The sequence below is a fragment of the Bubalus kerabau genome, chromosome 17, assembly GCF_029407905.1.
Source record: "Bubalus kerabau isolate K-KA32 ecotype Philippines breed swamp buffalo chromosome 17, PCC_UOA_SB_1v2, whole genome shotgun sequence".
Classification (NCBI taxonomy): domain Eukaryota; kingdom Metazoa; phylum Chordata; class Mammalia; order Artiodactyla; family Bovidae; genus Bubalus; species Bubalus kerabau.
Genome location: NC_073640.1, coordinates 39,883,034 through 39,905,440, shown reverse-complemented (window position 1 = coordinate 39,905,440; position 22,407 = coordinate 39,883,034). Strand labels below are relative to the sequence as shown.

Sequence of the window (22,407 nt, the reverse complement as noted above, 5' to 3'; positions counted from 1 at the left end):
TCCAGCGAACACACAGTAAGCTGACTTTAGCCCACTAATCACATCAAGGAACTGCCTGATGGAATGGCCACAGATGAACAGGTCATTTGTTTCAAAAGATACTTAAATACTCAATAAAGACATAACAAACCCCCCCCCTCACTTTTATCAGACGCCACGTTGTGGTAGAACATCAGACAAACTCACAAATTTACCACAAAAATGTGTGGCAAAAAAAGAATAGTTTATATATATGTATATATATAAATTTCTATATTTATGCCAATGTACTCACTCAGTACAAATAGCAAAATAGTATACCATTTCCTAAATACAAAATATAGCTTTCCAAAAAAATGAAACACACATTAGATATAAACCATCCAAAACTTGAACGATTGAAAACTGTATTCAAAATTAAATGACCCAGAGTGGGTCTCTTTCTGAAAAGTTCCCTTCATATCGGCAAGAAGCCTGTACTACTGAAAACATAATTCAATGCCTCTCAATCAGAGAGAGAAAGAAAGAAAGGGTTGGGGGTGGAGGGAAGGATAAATGAGACCAAAGAGAAAAAAACAAGTTAAAGAAGAGTACATTCAAAGAACCAAGGAAGACCATCACAAAAAGGGGGAAAAATCCGGCTGTATAAACAAAACCAACACCACAATTCCACAAAGTTCAACTAAGTGTATAGGATAGAAAAGACAAAAACAAAAAACAGAAATGTAGCCTTGAATGAACAATTAACAGGCTATTTTTTGCACATTTAAAAAAATAAATGAAACGGACAAGAATGCCAAAACATCTTATCTACATATAGAAGCCACACACAATTTGGCCTTAAACTGTATTAACAGCTTTCTACATGCCAAAAGGAGAATAAGACGTAAGCATATTTCCAGACAACAGGTTGTAGTGAGAAGCAGGCATCCCATGGGTGGTGAGAACACCCAAATCTGTATAACTAATACTACAACTGCAAGTTCTGGAGTGTGTTATTTTGCTCTCTATAGATGTAACACAAATAAATTCTTCACTTTAAGTCAATGATATGACCCTGTAAAGCCTAAGGCTTGTGGGAACCATCAGGTAAATGACCACTTCAAACTGTAAAGCACTGAGGTGACAAGTGAATTACACTCACTACAGCTCAGGGAGAAGTGATGTTTCAAGAAATTTTAGTTTCTCTCTTTTTTAATTAACATTTACACTGCTTCCTATAAGAGGGAAAAATTTGAAGACTTCAGAACAGCACCGTTCATGGGAAAAAAATGCATTGTTTATTTCTCAGGAGTCAGTTCCCCTTATTCCTGAAAGGGTAACCCCCTGCCTGTGCTGCAGGAGTTGCTGGGTAACCCTAGATCAACATGGTCTTTTTATTTAAGTTACTACAGGGTCACAAAGCTAGTAGCATATTACTAACTGTCTAAAATAAAGTGAAGAGGGGAAGAAAAACATAGATGAACATAAAAAGGGAATACCAGTCCAAGACTGGGATAAGAAGAAAAGACTCAAATTACTGTCAGTTTTAACTACTGTAGGAGGCTATCAGAACATAATTTACCATACATCATCCCCTTCGTTTTTTTAATAAAGCAAGGTATTTCTTTTTCTATGCACAGTTATGACTAAAACCCTTAACAGAAACATAAGAGAATTAATGACTCTCTGAAAAATAAAATCAATAGCATTCCAGCTGTTCCCTGTTTGTAAGTGTGTTGTCTGTGATAAATAGAGGCCTCTTATCTGTGCAGAGCTCTTAATACAGCCTACTTGTCAGAATGTTATCCCTTCAGTTTCTCCATAAAAACTGAGAAAAGATTCCTTCACTATAGACAATAGCTGTGCTTTTCATACTGAAAAATCACAGCCTTAGTTATTATTTGAACTCTTTTTCATAAGCCACTACTTGACTAAACAATGCAGAAAAGAAAATACAAACGAACAAAAGTAAACATGAAACATGAATTATTTTCTAATAGCAATAATAACTGAGTGATCCAGCTTGTCAACTTAAACTGTACTTTTAAAGAAAGAGTGTCTACAGAAATAGCAATAATTAATTCTGTCAGCTGGAAACGCAAATAGATTCTCAGTCATCACTGTTATTAGGAACATAAAATATAAAGATGTTAACAATGGTGGTTAATCACTGCAATAGGTAGCCAAGGTGTGCTCTTTTGCAGCCAGAGTAAAATCTATCCATTTACTCAATCACAGTTTTTCATATTTTGTTTTCTTTTTAAAGTAACAGTTCGATAATCCTCATGGAATCACAAGATGTCAGGATATCTTGAAATCAGGATTTTCTTCATGGAATTTCTAAAAAAAGAAGACGTTTAATTTAACTCACTAGGGAGGGAAAGCATTTACAAAGTTCCTGTTGCCCTGAATGATCCCAAAGTATATTACACTACTATAAATGATACTTTACCACATTTATACTGTCATATTTTTTCAGATTCAAGGTTTACTTCTTGAGGAAATGAAATATGGGATGTAATTGTGTCCAATATATAGTACATTCAGCAGATGTTCTGTCATTTCAAGGGCAAAGAAACTTAAGAGCCAGAAGGAATGCCCAGTATTAACAATATGACTGTAAGTTATCATTCAGAGCAATCAATTCAGGGTAAAAAAGGTACCCTGTGAGAAAGCCATATTTTAAAAGATCAGAGTCTAAACAGTGTTAAATTACTTAACCCAAATATGCTAAGAATAATAAAATTTATTGATGCTTTTCAATAAGAAAGAAGCCAAAATGCATTACTTACATATCCAGTTAAAAGGAGCCAGTTAAGTTGTTCCCTTGGTTTTGCAATGAAACAAGCAAATCAATCTTTTCAATGTTCTGGTTGGTGTTTATAGAGGATGCCATTGGAGAATTCTCTGGCATTTGCTGAGAAAGAAGTGTTGTCACAGGTGGTTGGCCCTCGTTTTGTGGCTGGCCTGGTGGACTTATGGCCATCAACTGATCTGGCAATGTAGCTGGTCCAGAAGTTAAAAGCTGACTACAGTCTGCAGAGACATTGAAAACAGAGAAGCTACCTGATTAATTATTTTCTGTTAAGATTCATAAGAAGGTATTTACTAATGGCTGGGGCATATAAATGCATTATTTTGTTAAAAGTGAGGAACCTGACAGCCTCCAAAAAGGTTTTCATCAAACAGTAGTAGAATTCATCCTCCGTTGTCTCTAAGCAGTATAAAAATATAACACTGCTTGGTCATCAACATAAGTCCTATATAATTTCGTTGGTACATAAACATTAAAGAAACGTGGGTTTCTACCTCCTTGGAAACTACTTGCTTTAACTGGCTGAAAAATTTTCTGTCGTTTGTACTTCATCTTCCTTTCAAGGTTATATCTCAAAATGGCAGACACATATATTTAGATATATCACCACCTTTAATCCTCCCAATATCCTTGTCAAGTTTGTAGTATTACCACCATTTTAGATGTGGAAAGTGAGGCTCATGCATGTCAAATAACCTGTCCAAGGTCTCAGTCTGTAAGTGGTACAGCTGGGACTTGAACTCACTTCTGTCCAACTACAATCTATGCTCTTAAAACCACTGTGTTGTGCTTTCTCTGGTAACAATAACGTGACCATTTCAACCAATAACATTTAAGAAATGGGAAATTAGAACGAGTTTCTTACTATTTTGAATGCCAAATAAGAACATTCCAGATGTCTGTTGAGAAGAGCCAGGAGAATTCTGTAGCTGGTTCATTGTACCTCCTGTAGTGTTGTGAAATAAAGTAGCCTGTGGTTGAGGTGAAGATGTGGCTCCCTGGATTCCAGGCATGTTGTTCTGAGGGGAATAAAGGGGAGACTGTTGCATGTCTTGTTGGTTCATACTGGTCTGCAATGCAGACATGGATGCTGGAGAGAGGAAGAGTGTTACTTGCTGCTCTTGAGAACTGGGTGACCCTTGGACCAACTGAATCTGAGGCGAGCTATGGAACAAGGAGGTCTGTGATGATTCGGATTGGGCAGGACCTGGGTTCTGAAGTGAGGAAACCGTGGTCTGGTTCTGAAATTGCATGGGCTGCTGCTCTTGATTCATTGGGGCCATATTATTTTGTTGATGGAAAATTGATTGGTTCTGCTGCTCCTGATTCGCCACTGGATTTTGACTTGGATTGAATATCATGTTTGGTGGTGGCTGCTTTTGAGACGCCATCGGTGCCATGGCGTTCTGGTTACTGAATAAAATGCTCTGTTGTTGCTGCTGCTGTTGCTGCTGCTGCTGCTGCTCCTGGGATGGAGAGTTACTCTGGATGGCAACTATTGAGTGCTGTGACTGAAAGATTGTTCCTTGTTGGTTTTGAGACATTGGGTTAGGAGGAAGGGAGCCCAGGGAAACCTGAGGCTGAAACAGACCTTGCTGGGAGGGTTGTGCCTGTTCCTGGGAAAGCATAGGGGTCTGAATGTGTGATATTGGAGCCTGCTGCTGGAAAGCAGCTTGCTGCTCAGTGTTTGATGTTGACTGAAGTGGAGAAATTGAATTCTGAGCTGCAAAAAATGAAATCTGTTCTTCTTGGGTCACTGTGTTGGTTTGGAGATTATTCATTGGACTTTGGGAAAGAAATATGTTGGCTGACTGTTGGTCTTGAGCAACAGAAGAGCCCTGCAGCACAGCCATGGTATTTTGAGAGTGAAACATTGGAGGCTGCATTTGTTCAGAGGAGGCTGTAGAAGTCTGACTGTGGACAATAGGACTTGGATTATGAAAAATAGAACCTTGAGTTTCCTGGGAAAGGGTCTGAGCATCAGCAATAGGATTCTGAGGATGAAAAAGCTGAGCCTGTGAATGAGAAGACTGCTGCAAAAAATTCCCTGATTGAAGTGACATCATCTCATTACCTTGCTGGAATAAACCATTGCCTTGCTGCTGGGTACCACTATTTTGAACACTTATCATACTTTTTGTAGATGAAAAAAGGCCAACTTGAGGCTGACTGTCCCCACTATGTTGCATTTGGACCATGGTCTGAAAGACACTGTTCTGAATCTGTTTTGCTTGTGCTCCAGTCTCTTCTCCATCTCCTGAATTTGATGTCTGAAACAGGGTACTGCCAGAAGTTGCAACCTGCTGTGTGGTAGTTGTAGTAGTTTCATTTCCAGAAACTGCCGGAGGAGAAGAAAACAATTCACATTGCATTTGCATGTCCTCATTGGCTGATAACGCGCTCATCATATGAGAAGTCTGCTGGTAAACTGGAGACTGCTGAAGGTTTCCATTTGCTGAAGCAGATGAAGGAAACAGCTCTGACTGAATCTGGGCAGCTGCCTGGCAGATACTCTGTTGCATCTCCATCACCATTGCAGCTGAGGAGTCCATCACTTGCTGTTGCTGCTGTTGCTGTTGCTGATTAGACAATGTGTTTTCATTCTGTGGGTGAACACTTTCAGCTCTTCCAGCTATTAAATTATCTGGTCTGGTATGGACTGCTGGTTCTGTTGAGGAAAACATTCCAGGGCTTACGCTATTTTGAATTTGACTGACTTGTTGAAAAATGTCTGCACTAAGCTGTTCTTGAACATTCTCGTTACCATCTGGAGCAGAAAATAAAACTGAAGATAACTGTTGTTGTGCCTCTAAAACTTGTTGGACCAAGTCAACATTTCCATTGCTGCCAGTGGCAGTACTGCCTGTAAAACTCCCTGCCTGCAAGTGTTGTATCGTATTTTGTAGTTGCTGACTCACACTATTTGGTGATGGGAAAATATTTGATGAAATCTGCTGCTGTAAAGTCTGTGCTTGTTCTTGCAGTGGAGACTGCTGCTGTTGCTGTGATGTCTCAGTCAGGTGTGACAAGTTAACCACTGTACCATCTGACTGTAACACCTCTCTAGACTGAGTTTCTCTTGTTTGAAACTGTGTAGCCTGCTGTAGTAGTGCATCATTGCTGGGCAGCTGACTAGACGCAGAAACTGCTGGAAAAGTACCAGGCTGTGAAATGTCCTGTGTTTGGATAGTTGTCAGGGTCTCTGGGTTGTATGCCTTGGGCTGAATCTGTTGTTGCTTTTCATTTTCAGAAGTTAAGTGGGAAGATGATGATGAAAAAGACCCATTTCCTGCTATGTGAGAGATGTTTTCTAACGTTTGTTGAGTTGATCCAACTGTCTTTGTAGTCTAAAAAATAAAAGCCAAATAATATGTATATGTATAAATGAGCTCATATGATTCTTCAAAAATTATTATTATAAAAACATATACAGGACCAATTTCCCAGTCTATATTATTATTCAGAAAACAAGTGTAAGACTATGATTATCAGTGATAACATTATATATTACTGTCATCAGGATTTTTAAAGAAGCATATAAACAAAGACAGTCAAACAACAGAAGTAGACACAGAAGAATAATCAGCTATTGATATGCTTAGGACAGTAAGTACACATTAATTCTATGGTTCATGAATTACTAGCAAATTTTAAAATATCTCCATTTGTGCATCACTTATAACATTATTGGGAAGGGGAAATAAGAGAAAAATGGGAAAGGAAAGAAGAATCTTTCTTGGAAAAAGGAAAAAAGAAATAAGAGAAAAAGGAAAAAAGGAAAGAAGAGAAAGGAAATAAAATGTCTCTATAGTTTTGAAAATGTTAAACCTGTACTTTCATTATACCAAACATCACAAAGGTCCGGCTAATGTATTAATTCCTCTCTTGTCAAAAATGTATATTGGAAGTTGCTCTGCAGGCTATTTTATTTGAATATAAAATCATTTACTCTACAAAGCAAAATTCATTAAGTGCAGCCAAAGAGAAACAGCTATAAGAGAAATAGGAAAAGTAAAAAGCATAATCAGGGAAAAGAAATCAAACTACTCAAACTATAATTATTTTTATATTTGAGGTTAAGATGTGACAGGGCACTCACTAGTCAATATAGCTCACCTTAAAAATAGAAGGCGATCTTTTCTCTGCTGTTACTTCCATTGGAGTAATGTCTTCACTCTTAATCATAGTGCTTGATATGAGCGGAGTGATCAGAGCATTAGGAAGCATATTTACCTTATCTAAGTTACATCCAGTAGTTTTCATTGCTGCACACACACCAAAAGAAAAAAAAACTTGAAAATCACTGAAATCAACTGTATCATTCTACTGTGTGTTGATACCTTAGTCATGATTCAAAACACTAATTTTTTGATGCTCTGATAATAGCATGAAGATACAAAATGTGCCCAAAGTGTGTCCTCCCTCTTTTTAAGTAGCAGTCCCTTGAGGACTCCTGGCAGTAGCCTGAGACTATGAGTTAAATATCAACAAGCTTGAGCACTCAGTTATCAAGTTATACCTCTCAGCACTCTTCAAAAGGCCCTGAATTACGCTGCTGGACATGACCATGCAGCCTGGAAATCTCCAGGAGGTTAAAGCTGCTCAGTTACAACTGTTATATTCTCCTCTTGGTATCTGGCTGCCGGGAAATTACAAAGTCAAACTTTGGGGGATTATAGGATTGCTTGAACATTTCTCTCCTCAACAAAACTCAAGCTTCTCAGTAGAATGCCATCAACTGATCAAATAGATTCACTTTTCTAAATTAATGTCTTAGAAAACTTGAATTTGCCAAGTTGACATATGAACACATTTTTCAAGAAAGGACTTAATTTTTTTTCTTTTCAGAAATTTAAGTATGACTGATATTTTAGGTTTACCAATTAAATTTCCAAAGCAAAACCAGCAAGTATTTTTCTACTTCCATCTACTTCCATTTTCAGAAGTAGTTACAGATTAGAAACCAAGGAGAGGCAATCTGTAGCAGATAGGCAGGTTCTACCACTTCATTCTAACTGCTTTTCCCCATTGATTCTCTTTCTTCTTTTTTGTCTAGTTAAGCCTGCCAATGGCACTTAGTGGAGCATAGTGATGAAGCATCACTGAAGGCAGGCTTCTGAATTGAACACATAGCCGAATTCTGAGCTAAGGTTTACCACTACTTTGAGACCCTGTGTAAAGAAATACAGATTCCTTAGAAAGCTTAGCTGTTAAACTTTTTTTTTAGTTGAAAACTAACATAGTATTTTATTAGCTTCAGGTGTACAACAAGGTGATTTAATATTTTAATACACAGATTTCTTAATTTGATACTGAAAAAGAAATCCTGGCTACAAAGAGGGTTTTAAAATGACATATGGTATATAAGCAGGATAGTTATTTTTGTAAATATTTTGACTTAAAAATATTAGAAATCTTCTGGTCTTTATTCAACCTATCTCACAGCCAATTGGCTAGAAACAATCACTATGAAAACTGATTATACTGGGGGAGGAAAAAGTGCCCACTTTTGATTTTCTGCTTTCATTACTCTAAGAAATCAATCATTTACGCATGAGTTCTCTGGATCTATTTTCACCTAGATTCTATCAATACCACCACAATTCAATTTCAATTCTGTCTGAGTCAAAGCTACAGATACAGGCAGGCATTTAAAAGTATTACAGGCCCATCTCAAAAGATAATTTGAAAGACAATTAGTATTGTCTTACGTTGATCCTGTAACATCAACTGCTATTCTTGCTTTTGGATTCTATTAGAATGTGAGTTTCATGAAGACAAGAGATTTTGTTGTTGTTGCCTGGTGCATACTACGGAATAAATAAATATTTGCTGAATGAAGAAACAAATGCTTTCTATGTCTGTACATAATGTCACATTTGTGTATCAAGTTCTAAATCTTATTGTAATTGATGGCTATTTTAAAGGATGTTATATGGAGGATTATGCCACAACACAAATTTAAGTCATTTATGTTGCTAAGACTTCATCATTAAAGCATAACTAATTAAATCTCTAAGAAGGACACCTGGGTGTTATACTAAAGCTCTGATTCCAAGGAATCACAAAAATAAGCCATTTGTCAAGGGAAATTCCTGCTTGAAAGCGACTGTCTTTTTAAAACTGATCAGGAATCTCCAATTAATGATGTTGTATTTAAAAATGACAAATGAAAAATTTAAACTGATAAAATAGTTTGAAAGTGAAAGTCGCTCAGTTGTGTCCGACTCTTTGTGACTCCATGGACTACACAGTCCATGGAATTCTCCAGGCCAGAATACTGGAGTGGGTAGCTTTTCCCTTCTCCAGGGGATGGTCCCAACCAGGGATCAAACCCAGGTCTCCGACATTGCAGGTGGATTCTTTACCAGCGGAGCCACCAGGGAAGCCCAAGAATACTGGAGTGGGTAGCCTATCCCTTCTCCAGCAGAATTTCCTGACTCAGTAATCGAACCGGGGCCTCCTGCATTGCAGGCAGATTCTTTACCAACTGAGCTACCAGGGAAGTTTGATAAATAGTTTAGTATTCAATTCAATTTTATATCTTCATAAAATTATTTTACATGATTTCAGCTGATAAAATTGTCAAAATAAGGTCTGAAGTGTGAAAAAGAATAATACGTGTGTGTCTGTTTCTTATTCATTTTTTTTAAATGACTATATCATTTTATTACCAAAAATTAAACATAGTGTTTAACACCTTTTAACCTTCAGTCTGTAATCTTGTATGAGAAATTTCACACTGGATGAGATTAGCATCCCTGATACTCTAGGAAAAAAACATCTAGGCGTTTTTGGAGAAAAGCATGAACCCATCAAAGCTGGAAAAGGAAAGATCACAAATGTCCCTAACTTTCTTTAATGATTGTTTAATTATGCTATTATTAACCTAATGAACATGGTTTGAATTATTATTGCTTAGATGTTACCTTACACAATAAAACTTGATCTATCTTTTAAAATCCTAGCTAAGTGACCTTCAGCAAATTATAGAACCTCTCTGGAATCTTGATTTCCTCATCTGTGAAATGAGAATCATAAATTATCCACCTCAGAGTTTGGCTAAACAAGATAATGCTGGTAAAGAGTGTGGTATGCTGACTAGCACTTAATATATGTTCAAGAAATATATGTTCTGCTTTGGTTATCCAAAGCAGAGACTTGTAAATTGTCCTGTAGTTAAATCAGATAATTATGCACTTCAGTTCAGTTCAGTCGCTCACTTGTGTCCAACTCTTTGCAACCCCATGAACCGCAGCACGTCAGGCCTCCCTCTTCATCATCAACTCCCGGAGTTTACCCAAACTCATGTCCATTGAGTTGGTGATGCCATCCAACCATCTCATCCTCTGATGTCCCCTTCTCCTCCTGTCTTCAATCTTTCCCAGCATCAGGGTCTTTTCAAATGAGTCAGTTCTTTGCATCAGGTGGCCGAAGTATTGGAGTTTCAGCTTCAGCATCAGTCCTTCCAAATGAACACCCAGGACTGATCTCCTTTAGGATGGACTGGTTGGATCTCCTTGCAGTCCAAGGGACTCTCAAGAGTCTTCTCCAACACCACTGTTCAAAAGCATCAATTCTTTGGCACTCAGCTTTCTGTATAGTCCAACTCTCACAACTATATAGACTACTGGAAAAACCCATAGCTTTGACTAGACGGACCTTTGTTGACAAAGTAATGTCTCTGCTTTTTAATATGCTGTCTAGGTTGGTCATAACTTTCCTTCCAAGGAGTAAGCGTCTTTTAATTTCATGGCTGCAGTCACCATCTGCAGTGATTTTGGAGCCCAAAAAAATAAAGTCAGCCACTGTTTCCATATCTATTTGCCATGAAGTGATGGGACCGGATGCCATGATCTTCGTTTTCTGAATGTTGAGCTTTAAGCCAACTTTTTCACTCTCCTCTTTCATCAAGAGGCTTTTTGGTTCTTCTTTACTTTCTGCCATAAGGGTGGTGTCATCTTCATATCTGAGGTTTTTGATATTTCTCCCAGCAATCTTGATTCCAGCTTGTGCTTCATCCAGCCTAATGTGTCTCATGATGTACTCTGCATATAAGTTAAATAAGCAGGGTGACAATACACAGCCTTGACGTACTCCTTTTCCTGTTTGGAACCAGTATGTTGTTCCATGTCCCAGTTCTAACTGTTGCTTCATGACCTGCGTACAGGTTTCTCAAAAGGCAGGTCAGCTGGTCTGGTATTCCCATCTTTTGAAGATTTTTCCACAGTTTATTGTGATTCACACAGTCAAAGGCTTTGGTACAGTCAGTAAAACAGAAGTAGATGTTTTTCTGGAACTCTGTCGTTTTTTTAATGATCCAGCAGATGTTGGCAATTTAATATCTGGTTCTTCTGCCTTTTCTAAAACCAGCTTGAACATCTGGAAGTTCATGGTTCACGTACTGCTGAAGCCTGGCTTGGAGAATTTTAAACATTACTTTGCTAGTGTGTGAGATGAGTGCAATTGTGCAGTAGTTTGAGCATTCTTTGGCATTGCCTCTCTCTGGGACTGGAATGAAAACTGACCTTTTCCAGTCCTGTGGCCACTACTGAGTTTTCCAAATTTGCTGGCATATTAAGTGCAGCACTTTCACACCATCATCTTTTAGGATTTGAAATAGCTCAACTTGAATTCTATCACCTCCACTAGCTTTGTTTGTAGTGATGCTTCCTAAGGCCCACTTAACTTCACATTTTAGGATGTCTGGCTCTAGGTGAGTGATCCCACCATGGTGATTATCTGGGTTGTGAAGATCTTTTTTGAACAGTTCTTCTGTGTATTCTTGCCACCTCTACTTAATATCTTCTGCTTCTGTTAGGTCCATACCATTTCTGTCCTTTATAGAGCCCATCTTTGCATGAAATGTTCCCTTGGTATCTCTAATTTTCTTGAAGAGATCTCTAGTCTTTCCCATCCTATTGTTTTCCTCTATTTCTCTGCACTGATAACTGAGGAAAGCTTTCTTATCTCTCCTTGCTATTCTTGCTATTCAAATGGGTATATCTTTCCTTTTCTCCTTTGCTTTTCACTTTTCTTCTTTTCACACTAGTGCGTAATTCCTAGTTAATCTATTTTGGAAGTGTTGATGGTCAGAAATTATAATGGCAAGCAATACTGAACTGTATATGTGAATGCTGAATTTTACTATGACACAGGGAAAACTTCCATGGAATTTGATAAAATGTATTAAGGATATTATGCCCCTTAAAAATATAAGTATATAAAATTTTTAAATTTAACTCATGAATTTAATTGCAAAAATGTAAGAAAAAGCTAGAATTATAGAATAAATCAATGACCATTATGTAACTGACATCTTAACATATAATGGCACAAAAGCATCATGATTGAGTGTCACAGATGTATTAGAAATCTGCTAAGAAAAGAGTCTACTCTAATGCATTGTAACATCCTGAAGACATTGTTATTGTCTGCTTGGAAATAATGATATCAGAAGAAAGAATGGTACCTAAAGCAACTTTTTCAAATGCCAATAGTTCTTATTTTGGTTCTTCAGCCTCAACGTTAAGTCCTACTCACTGGCAGCAAGAAGCTTTATACAGCTATTTTTCATACCTTATCGTACTCTATTATACTTTTAAGATTTTTAATATTAGGGAATAAAAAACAAAACAAAAACTCCTTAACTGTAACATATGTTTTTTAAAAAGTTGTTTATATGGCAAATGTTTGGAAATATCAAGTTAGGAAGCAAGTCTCTGCATTCAGTGAAGTTAAACAAGTATTTATTTTACAATATCAAAGATAACCTGCTAACTATTTCAAGTACACAACAGTAAATAAAATAGTAAGGTTTGTTAGATAAAATATATAGCATCACTGATTTACAATTTTTGAGCATAATTAACTTGGTACCTTTCATGGCTTCTTCGAAAGAGCAAGGTCTTGCCGGACTAGATATTTCCTTCTTTACATTCACGTTCAAAGCAACAGCTGCTGTTATTAAACAAAAAAGATTAATGTATTTATTTAAACTTATCCTGAAAAATATATATCTTAAAGTTCTTTAACAGGAGTATTTTCTCACAAAGCATTATTAAATTATTTGTTCAGCAGAAATTCTAGGTTCAGATGAGTTTTTATAAACTATAATCACCAGTTTACCCTCTAAAATGCACCACTCTCCAAGTGGGCAGAAACATATGCTTATTATTAAATAAACAAAATAAAAATAACAGCAACTTTTAAAAATCTTTCTTGTAACAGTACAAATGAGTAGAAGATTGACATGACATCTTTAAAAACGTATTAATACCAAATATACTGTAACACTAGCATGAAAAAAATTCACCATTCACCTATGTAAATTCACCATTCACCTATGTAAATTCACCATTCACCTATGTAAATGACTTTAAAAATACTGATTCAGAAACATAATTGAGAATTTTTTTTAAAAACTGTGCTGAATATACAAAATATATAGTATTACTTTTTTATAAAGCCTTAGAAATAATAATCTTTGCTATTATTAATGAAGAATTGCTACAATATTATATCTATACATATCAAGTACACCTACTATGAAAATTTTAAATTTAATAAGCATAAGAGTAGTGATCAGTTCTGAATGGTAAAGTTAAATTCCAGCTAAAAAGGTTTTCTTAAATTGACTGTATAATAATTTTATTTAAATAAATGCTAATTTCTATTTTTCAATGTATTTATATTCCTTAACTTATTCAAAATAAGAACTGAGCCAATTTATTATCAATTTATTCTTGACATCATAATGCAAAATGATGGTTAGAGAATATTAAGATAATTAACTGTGAACAAAGAGACAAAATGTACATGTTTCCTAAGAATGAGGTTAAAACATTTATCTAAGCATGCTGTATGTAAGGGCCAACAAATGATAATCTGAACGAACTGTTAATTGAATGAAATTATCAAACTGAATAGAATTGACTGGAAAAGAAATTCATAGACAATTTTAAAGCATAACATTTATTCTAACAATTACAGATTTAAGAATGGAAACTAATCTTCAAAAAAATTTTTAAGTTTCTACTTTAAACACAAGTTTTAGTCATTTGTTTTTAAAGCAACAAAAAATTATGAATAAGTATTTTATCCTCCATTTCTTAGAGCAATTACCACTGCAGAGTCACTGCAAAAAACAACTAATATGATTTCTGTGTCTTAAAAGATAGAAAACAAATTAATGGTCAAGCAGTGGTTCAGTGACTAGCAATGAAACACAGGTTTTTTAAGTCTGCAAAGTAATGGTCTAAAAGGATGCACACGTAATGTATTTTTGGCAGTAGAGACTCAGAGGGCTTTAGAGGGGCTTGTGTCTGGCAAACCATGCAGAGCCAGTTTACGTTCGCTTGAGCCCTTGCTCTAATCCTACTTTTAGACTACATACCCAAATACATAAGATACCAAAATTTTCTGCACAACTACTCTATAGACTGTGTGTGCCATCTTAAGCCTATAGGGTGAACAGAGCTTAGGAGCATCAGCTGGTGCATCAAGGCCCTCCAGGTGGAGGATGGAGCCAGGAGAGGGAAAAGAAGGGTGGCAGGCTGGGAAATCCTCTTTCTTCGTGTTGCCATATTCCAGTTTGGACCTCCAAGCAGTCTGAAAATCCTAAATTCAAATCTGGCCTTCCAGGTTATTATGAAGGTATCTAGGTCAAATTAGGATAAAATATATTTATTTGTTATTTTTTTGTCTGTAACTTAAATATTTTGACAAAATGGTGTAGCAGTCACCATTTCTACTCTTAACTCACAAAAATGAGGGTGGATCTTGTTTTAGCTGTTATAATTACTATGTGCTAAGTGCTAAGTCTCATCAGTCATGTCCGACTCTGTGTGACCCCATGGACTGCAGCCCACCAGGCTCCTCTGTCCATGGAATTCTCCAGGCAAGAATCCTGGAGTGGATTGCCATTCCCTTCTCCAGAGGATCTTCCTGACCCAGAGATCGAACACACTATCTCTCACATTTCCTGCATTGGCAGGCAGGTTCTTTACCACTAGCGCCATCTGGGAAGCCCTATAATTATAATTATTATATGCCACTGAATATGCAAATCTTTAACCACAGTCCCCAGCTGAGTCAAAACAGCAACTAGTTTATCATAATGAGACAGTGCAAATTATCATAACCAAGTTTTCCTGAAATATTCTCTCATGTGCACACCTAAAAAGACATTCACATTTTATAAAATACAAAAAAGTGAGATTATGGGAAGATTCTTTAATTAGCTATATCATAAAGGCAGAAACTGAATCATTAGATCTCACTATAAAATTTGCACAAAATATATTTATTCAAATAAGAGTTTCTGAGAGCAACTGCTATCTAGTATATATAAAAAACAAGGGGGAAAAACATAAAAGAATAAACATATGTCAGTGATGGTCTAAATGTGGCCAAATATAGCCAATTAGTATAGGCTTTATATTTGGTAATTTATCAAAGGAAAAATTTTAATAATGAGCATTCATCACTAAGAAATGAAGATTCATAGTGCTGATGCTAAGCACTTCAAAGTCCTGAAGTTCTTTATTATTGATCAATAAAAAGAAACAAAGACAACAAGATCTCAGTATTTTAAGGATGGTAGAACTTTAAAGCTATTCCCCCTCCCCCTCCACATACTTCCTTCTCCCCTTCACATAGGAATGTATTAATTACTGTATGGCATTTTTCTCCTTCTATGAGCAAGCTTCTCTTCACATAAAATACTAAATATTCTAGCAATTACTAAAATGCTTTAACTACCATTAGTTTTAAATCAAATTTTCTTGGATTTTTGAGACTTTCCTAGAAAGAAAACAATCAACTGTTTGATTTTTAAGTATAAACCAGTATCCTCTTTCCTAGTTTTGTTGAAGCCAGTATATTATTTCCAAACTTTGTCTTTTTCTGTCTGAAATTTCTACATGTGATCTTTTATTCTGAGACAAACACTAAAATAATTTCATAAGGGCTATATTATGGCACACTTATGTAACAAACTGGTGGGAAATAACCAATGTTGTGAAAGTTGGACATGATTTACAAAAGAAAAAGGGAACAGATAACATTAAGTGATAGAGAATAATTATCAAGACTAATTATAACTCTGTTGTAGCTACTGTGTTCAACACTTCTGTTACCAGGGCTTTCTTTTCTTGCTATCATTTTTCACTTTGCACCTCACTGAATTCTGAACAATTTGGGAAAAAATGTTATCAGTAAACTTGAAGATATGGAAGAACTTCTAATTCTGGAGCATGCCTGAGATACGAATGGAGTAAATCAATGGCAGCATGGCAGCAGCCAAGTCTACATCAACAAAATATCTGAAGCATTTCCATTTCCAAAATGTTTTCTCTACTTTTCCAGGAAAAGGCTTCTCCAGGCAACTAAATGAATGTAGGTAAAAATCTCATAAGATATTTCTTACCCAGAGATATAAATTTTAAAACAACTGCTCTGGTTTCTAAAGCACCTGTTTTACCTAAATGCTTAAAATTATTTTAAAAATACTTGTTCACCAGAAGTCTTTGATATTTTTGACTACACAAATTAGAAAATGTTACAGGCATATGACTCTATTTGTGGTATTATCACTTATCTCTCTGAGATTATCTTTCACCTCTCCCAAAATGCACCCTGTAAGACAGCCAGACTGAAAACTACTAGCAGTTTCCTAAAGTAGTCACTTTCACCTTTCTGTACATAAGAGGTATTCCATGAATGGTAATTCTTACCTTATCATACAAGGAGTACTTGTATGATAACTCTGTAGAGCCTGACTTCAGAGAATTCCTAACTTTTCTTTTATTACTAGACCCTAAGGCAGAAACAGTTCTCTTAACTACGAGTAAAAGCAGGGTTTGGTGACCATCTTCTTGGGAAATAATGACATCTCCAAAAAATACTGGTATCAATTTACCTTTGCACACTACTTCCTCTTTTAGGTTGGTTAGTCTTCATATTCTTCTGAAGAAGCAGAAATGGATTACTCCTTTTGATTCAGAACTTTTTATTTTGACATACCTGGGTCTGGAGTGTAAGTGAAAGGCTGAACATCATGAGATCTTCCAGCATTGGTTACTACATATATTCCCACTGCTACTGGCAAAGTTATATGTTGATCATGATATGGGGGAACCTTCACAATAAGATGATTCTAATTGAAAGAAAATTACAAGAGGCAGAAATAAAGCAGTATGTAAATTAAAAATTTGAAATAAAATATTATAATTAAGTACTTTCCTGTTAGCTGTAAAGTTTAAAAAGTTTGACTAGGGGTTCGGGTCCATGGGCATCATGACATCAATCTTAAAATTGCTTTTAAGGTAAAATACCAATGTTTTGCAATGGCATAAAAGGTCCCTGTCCTGTCAACTTTATCTCATTCCCATTCTCCTCTAGCTTGTTACACTCCAGTCACACTGACCTTCTTACACTAACACACTAAATTCATTTTTACCTCAGAGCCTTTACAACTTTGCTATTCTTTTTCACTGGAATACTATTCTCCTTTATCTCTTTAAATATCCAGTTCCTTACCCATTTCCAGGTCTCATTCAAATGTCATCTCCTCAGAGAAGCCTTCTCTGACCATCGTCTTTAAAGTGGCACCCCTCTCCAATCTGATCACAGAATCCTGTTTATTTCTTATCACCACATGAAATTACTGTGATTATCTGCTTGTTTTTTGTCTCCTTTACAACCACAAGAATGCAAGTTCCAAGAGAAGCTAGGATGTTCTGTTCTTCATCCTATCTCCACTATTAAGCACCTCACACAGAATATACTCAAAGAGATTTGTTGAAAAAAAGAATGAATATATTTTCAAGAAAAAAAATTGCCCACCAAGCACAATGTCAGTTACCATATGCTTTGTAAACCTTAACGGTGATATGTACTTTGCAATGCAGTTCACTGCTTTCTAACCACTAACAACTAATTCTCATTTAGTCTATTTAAATTTTAAATATTTCAATTTGTACTTAAAACTAGTAACTAATTCTCATTTAAAGTCAACAGAGTTCAGTTTACCCAAAACCCAGTAAATCAAGGTCATTTTTTTGTGTGTGAAAATAGTGGTAGAAGCATCCTTTTTAAGAGAAGGGAAGAGTTCCATAAATGCTTCAGCAGCACTTATTCAAGGGGACTACATCTTCTTAGAAGATATCATGAACTGCATCTGACTTATTCTCTTCTTCCCTGCTACGTTATAGTACTGGAAAAGAACAGCAAAAGGTAGTGACTGTGCTTTTGTATTCAGTATGTGATATGCAGGAGGCCAATGGTGACAGCTGAGGATGAAATGAGTTTAATGTCATTTTTTACTTATTCAGACTCTGGAAGTTGGCTGACTCAGTTGAACAGAACATGACAAATGAGGCCAAGAGTTCGATTTTTGAGTACTTAATTTGTTTCTAAGCCATCTTAAAACATGCTCTGAAATAATCATAAGTTTAAAAATAGCTTCTTATTTATGGCAATAGTAGAATGCTTTCTGAGTCCAGTAAGCTATCTCAAAAAAAACCACACTTCTAATTCAGGTGGAAAAATATACAAATGTATACATCCACAGGAATTAGGGGGCAAAAATTTGAAAGCACATACTCAATTGTATATGAAGCCATCAAAAAATGTATCTGCATTAACTCAAATTCTAAGAAATAAGAATTTTAAAATCTTGCACACTTTCATTTTTCCTCCTTTGCTTAAACACTGCAACTACATCAAAAGCAGTTCTACCTACAGTTAAGGAGATGGCTGAATGGATGGACTTCTGAAGTATCTTCCCAGTCTTAAGATTATTTGACTAACTCAATAACTGAAATTATTCTTCCAAATAAAAAATTTGTTCTTGGTAATCAGTAACAGAATTAGTATCTAAAAGTCAGATGAATATATATATATACACACATATATATATATATATATTTTTTAATCTTTTACTCCACTTGTTTTAGAGTGTAGTTAAACAAACCTAATTTGAAACTTCTTAAAAACCAAATGAACAAATTATTCACACATCCTCAATCTGAAATCATGAAATTCTACAAATGATTTAAATTAAAAACTAAGTAAAAAAAACCTAATCTCAAAAATTAAGAGCAATTAACTACCACTGAACTAGGAGTACAATACACACAAAACATACAAAGGGCTGGGAGACCTGTGGAGCAGGTAGAATGTTTTCTGAGGTAAAAAGGGAAGAATATCTATATTTTAATTTCTTAGAAAAATCTGGTTGGATTCAAAATAACAATTTTCTTTATCCTAGCAGATAATCTTTTTTCAGAGTTTATAAGCAATGGTGCTAGATATTTTTCACTTTCCTAAGGAATAATTTATCATTGTCAAAATTGTCATTTTGCAGTTGGGGATATATACATAAAAATAACTGGAGACACAAAACAAATTCCTAATAAAACCACTTTGAAAACATATAACTTCAAAACTCTCAAGTCTTTGTTTAGCCTAGTTGTTCCCCAAAATTCTGAGGATCTTTTGGGCATTTCTTCTGAGAATTTTCTTTACATATTTCTACTGAAAATTCCATCTTCTTCAAAGCTCCACCTCATTTTTTTTTACTCTTACTCTCTAAAAAATACAGTATAAAGAACCCAGAAGACTAGAAGTTGAGAAATTATACATTTTTCTATTTTTAATAGGCTAATGTCTATTTCATGTTCTGTAAAACAAGTTATACTTATTCATATTATAGACCTCTGATACAAATTAACTTATTCACAAAATATAAACAGATTCACAGACTTTGAAAATAAACTTATGCTTACTAAAGGGGAAAGGTGGGAGGGAGGGATAAATTAGAAGTTTGGGAACTTACATATAGGCATTACTATATATAAAATAGATAATCAACAAGAACCTACTGTACAGCACAGGAAACTCTACTCAATATTCTGTAATAAAATTTACCCATATTAATTACCTATATGGGAAAAGAATCTAAAAAAAGAATGGATATATGTATACGTGTACACTTTGCTGTACACTGGAAACTAACATAACATTGTAAATCAACTACACTCCAATATAAAGTAAATAATTAAGTGAAAAAAAACAAAAGCTAAAAAAAAGAAAAAAAAAAAAAAAAAAAAAGAGCTCTCCTAGGCTCTAAAATACTTGCTTCTAGTTTCCTTTTAAAATCACCTCCACATTCAAGCTGCTAATCTCTCCTTCTTTCTTTTAAAACCAACTTATCTTTCAAAACAATACATATATAGGCTGCAGTCCGTGGGGTCGCTCAGAGTTGGACACGACTGAGTGACTTCACTTTAATTTTTCACCTTCATGCACTGGAGAAGGAAATGGCAACCCACTTCAGTATTCTTGTCTGGAGAATCCCAGGGACGGGGGGAGCCTGGTGAGCTGCCGTCTATGGGGTCGCACAGAGTCGGACACGACTGAAGCGACTTAGCAGCAGCAGCAGCAGCAGAGAGGAGATTTGTCTTTAAGATATGTATCTTATATGTACATTTAATAGGCAATTAAGGCCCTACAGAATTCATCTAAAGTTGTTAAAATGTGAGTAGATATAATGACCATGTGCCTATTGCTCTTGGTATACATGAGTATGAGATATATTATGGCGTTGACTAGAAGAGCCAAATATTAACAAAGGATTATTTTCCCAGACTTTGTTAGCCTTAATTTTCAAGTAATAAAAAAGTTTAATACCTGGTGAGTTGATTTTTGGAGTTTCAAATGAATAGCTATCACAATTATATTTGCAATTTGCAAAGTCATCATTAAATGGTCTTTTCTACTTTACCATCTTCTGGTCATTTTTTGTTATTGTAGAGGCCCTTTTAACTTTTCATTATAGGCCTGTTATTTCTTTATTGACCACACTCAAAGTTTCTTTACTTTTAATGTATTTTCTGATCATATTTTCTTCTAAATGTTTAATTTGTGTTTTTTTTCTTTAATATAATATAATCTTTAGGATTTATTTTGTATATCTCAGCTCTGATTCCACTCTAACACACTTCCCAGAAAGCCCTTTAGAAAGAAAGAAAAAAAGAAAGTTTTCTCTGAAAAAGATAAAAAAATTTTAATAAATAGCAAAACCACAGAATTAATGAAAGATCATATTATGATTTACCCTGTTTACATACTTGCTTGCAAGAACCCCAGGGCCTCTATATATAGCCACCAAATGAGGGTATAATTCCTTTCCATTCCACCAAATTTTTATGATTATTCTGCATTAATCCACTGTATAATTTGTTTTACAGAGCATGAAATAGACATTAGCCTATTAAAAATAGAAAATTCCATCTTCTTCAAAGCGCCACCTTATTTTTTTTTTATTCTTACTCTCTAAAAAATACAATATAAAGAACCCAGAAGGCTAGAAGTTGAGAAATTATAATCTGATTTGTGTTCTTTTGCTATAATAAAACTGAAATTGTTAAGTACAGTGCTTTCCTGAGTTCTGTGAGTTCTACTAGCAAATCTTTGGGGGTAGTGGAAACCCTTGAATTTGAAGCCAACTGTTCAGAAGTGAGACCTGTTCGGGGGACCCCTGAACGTGCAGCTGGTGTCTGAAGTGAGGGCACTCTTAGGCAACACTGTACCTTTAGCTTTGAGTTTGGCAATATATTGGATATATAATGTTAAATTTCTTTATTTTTTTCAGAACACAAAGGAATTTTTAAAAATTTTAAACCAAAAATGAATATATACCGAGGTCCTACAAATACAGACTCTAAGTGTAATAAGTAGTGCTTCTTGAGTGCAAAAGGTAAGGAACAAATATAAAACACCTGGCACATAGCAGGTACTCAATAAATAAGTTTCTCTTATTAAAAAGTAGGTGAAGATAACCCAAGGATAATCCAAAGTAGGTAAAGATAGCAAATAAATATTAGGAAAGACATGTTTCATTTATTAATAATGGTAATTTTCTCATGGTCTTAACTTTTCAAATACAGAACTGTCATTTCTAGCATCAGTGGAATAAATCTATTTCAGTTAAAGAAACTCAAGAAAGAAACTTTAAATGATTTACATCAATTCCATATAAATAATATACAAGCAACTCCTACAGCTCAACTCCAGAAAAATAAATGACCCAATCAAAAAATGGGCCAAAGAACTAAATAGACATTTCTCCAAAGAAGACATACAGATGGCTAACAAACACATGAAAAGATGCTCAACATCACTCATTATCAGAGAAATGCAAATCAAAACCACTATGAGGTACCATTTCACGCCAGTCAGAATGGCTGCGATCCAAAAGTCTACAAGTAATAAATGCTGGAGAGGGTGTGGAGAAAAGGGAACCCTCTTACACTGTTGGTGGGAATGCAAACTAGTACAGCCACTATGGAGAACAGTGTGGAGATTCCTTAAAAAACTGGAAATAGACCTGCCTTATGATCCAGCAATCCCACTGCTGGGCATACACACTGAGGAAACCAGAAGGGAAAGAGACACGAGTACCCCAATGTTCATCGCAGCACTGTTTATAATAGCCAGGACATGGAAGCAACCTAGATGTCCATCAGCAGATGAATGGATAAGAAAGCTGTGGTACATATACACAATGGAGTATTATTCAGCCATTAAAAAGAATACATTTGAATCAGTTCTAATGAGGTGGATGA

The 22,407-nt window shown here is 35.4% G+C and overlaps 1 protein-coding gene across 9 annotated transcripts in view; it reads right to left on the bottom strand.

The window, feature by feature from the left end:
• Positions 1-223: 223 nt before the first annotated feature.
• NFAT5 (nuclear factor of activated T cells 5) overlaps positions 224-22,407 on the bottom strand; it is a 115,650-nt gene continuing 93,466 nt past the window's right edge. For 8 of the 9 annotated variants that reach the window (XM_055552837.1, XM_055552840.1, XM_055552832.1 and 5 more), the window contains 6 exons: positions 16,802-16,934; positions 12,656-12,736; positions 6,893-7,041; positions 3,642-6,123; positions 2,754-2,997; positions 224-2,301 (listed from right to left, as the gene is read on the bottom strand). In XM_055552837.1, the coding sequence (XP_055408812.1) occupies positions 2,762-2,997; positions 3,642-6,123; positions 6,893-7,041; positions 12,656-12,736; positions 16,802-16,934 (3,081 nt within the window). In that variant the 3' untranslated portion in view covers positions 224-2,301; positions 2,754-2,761. The remainder of the gene's footprint in view (positions 2,302-2,753; positions 2,998-3,641; positions 6,124-6,892; positions 7,042-12,655; positions 12,737-16,801; positions 16,935-22,407) is intronic. The other variant, XM_055552833.1, reaches the window with a different exon arrangement.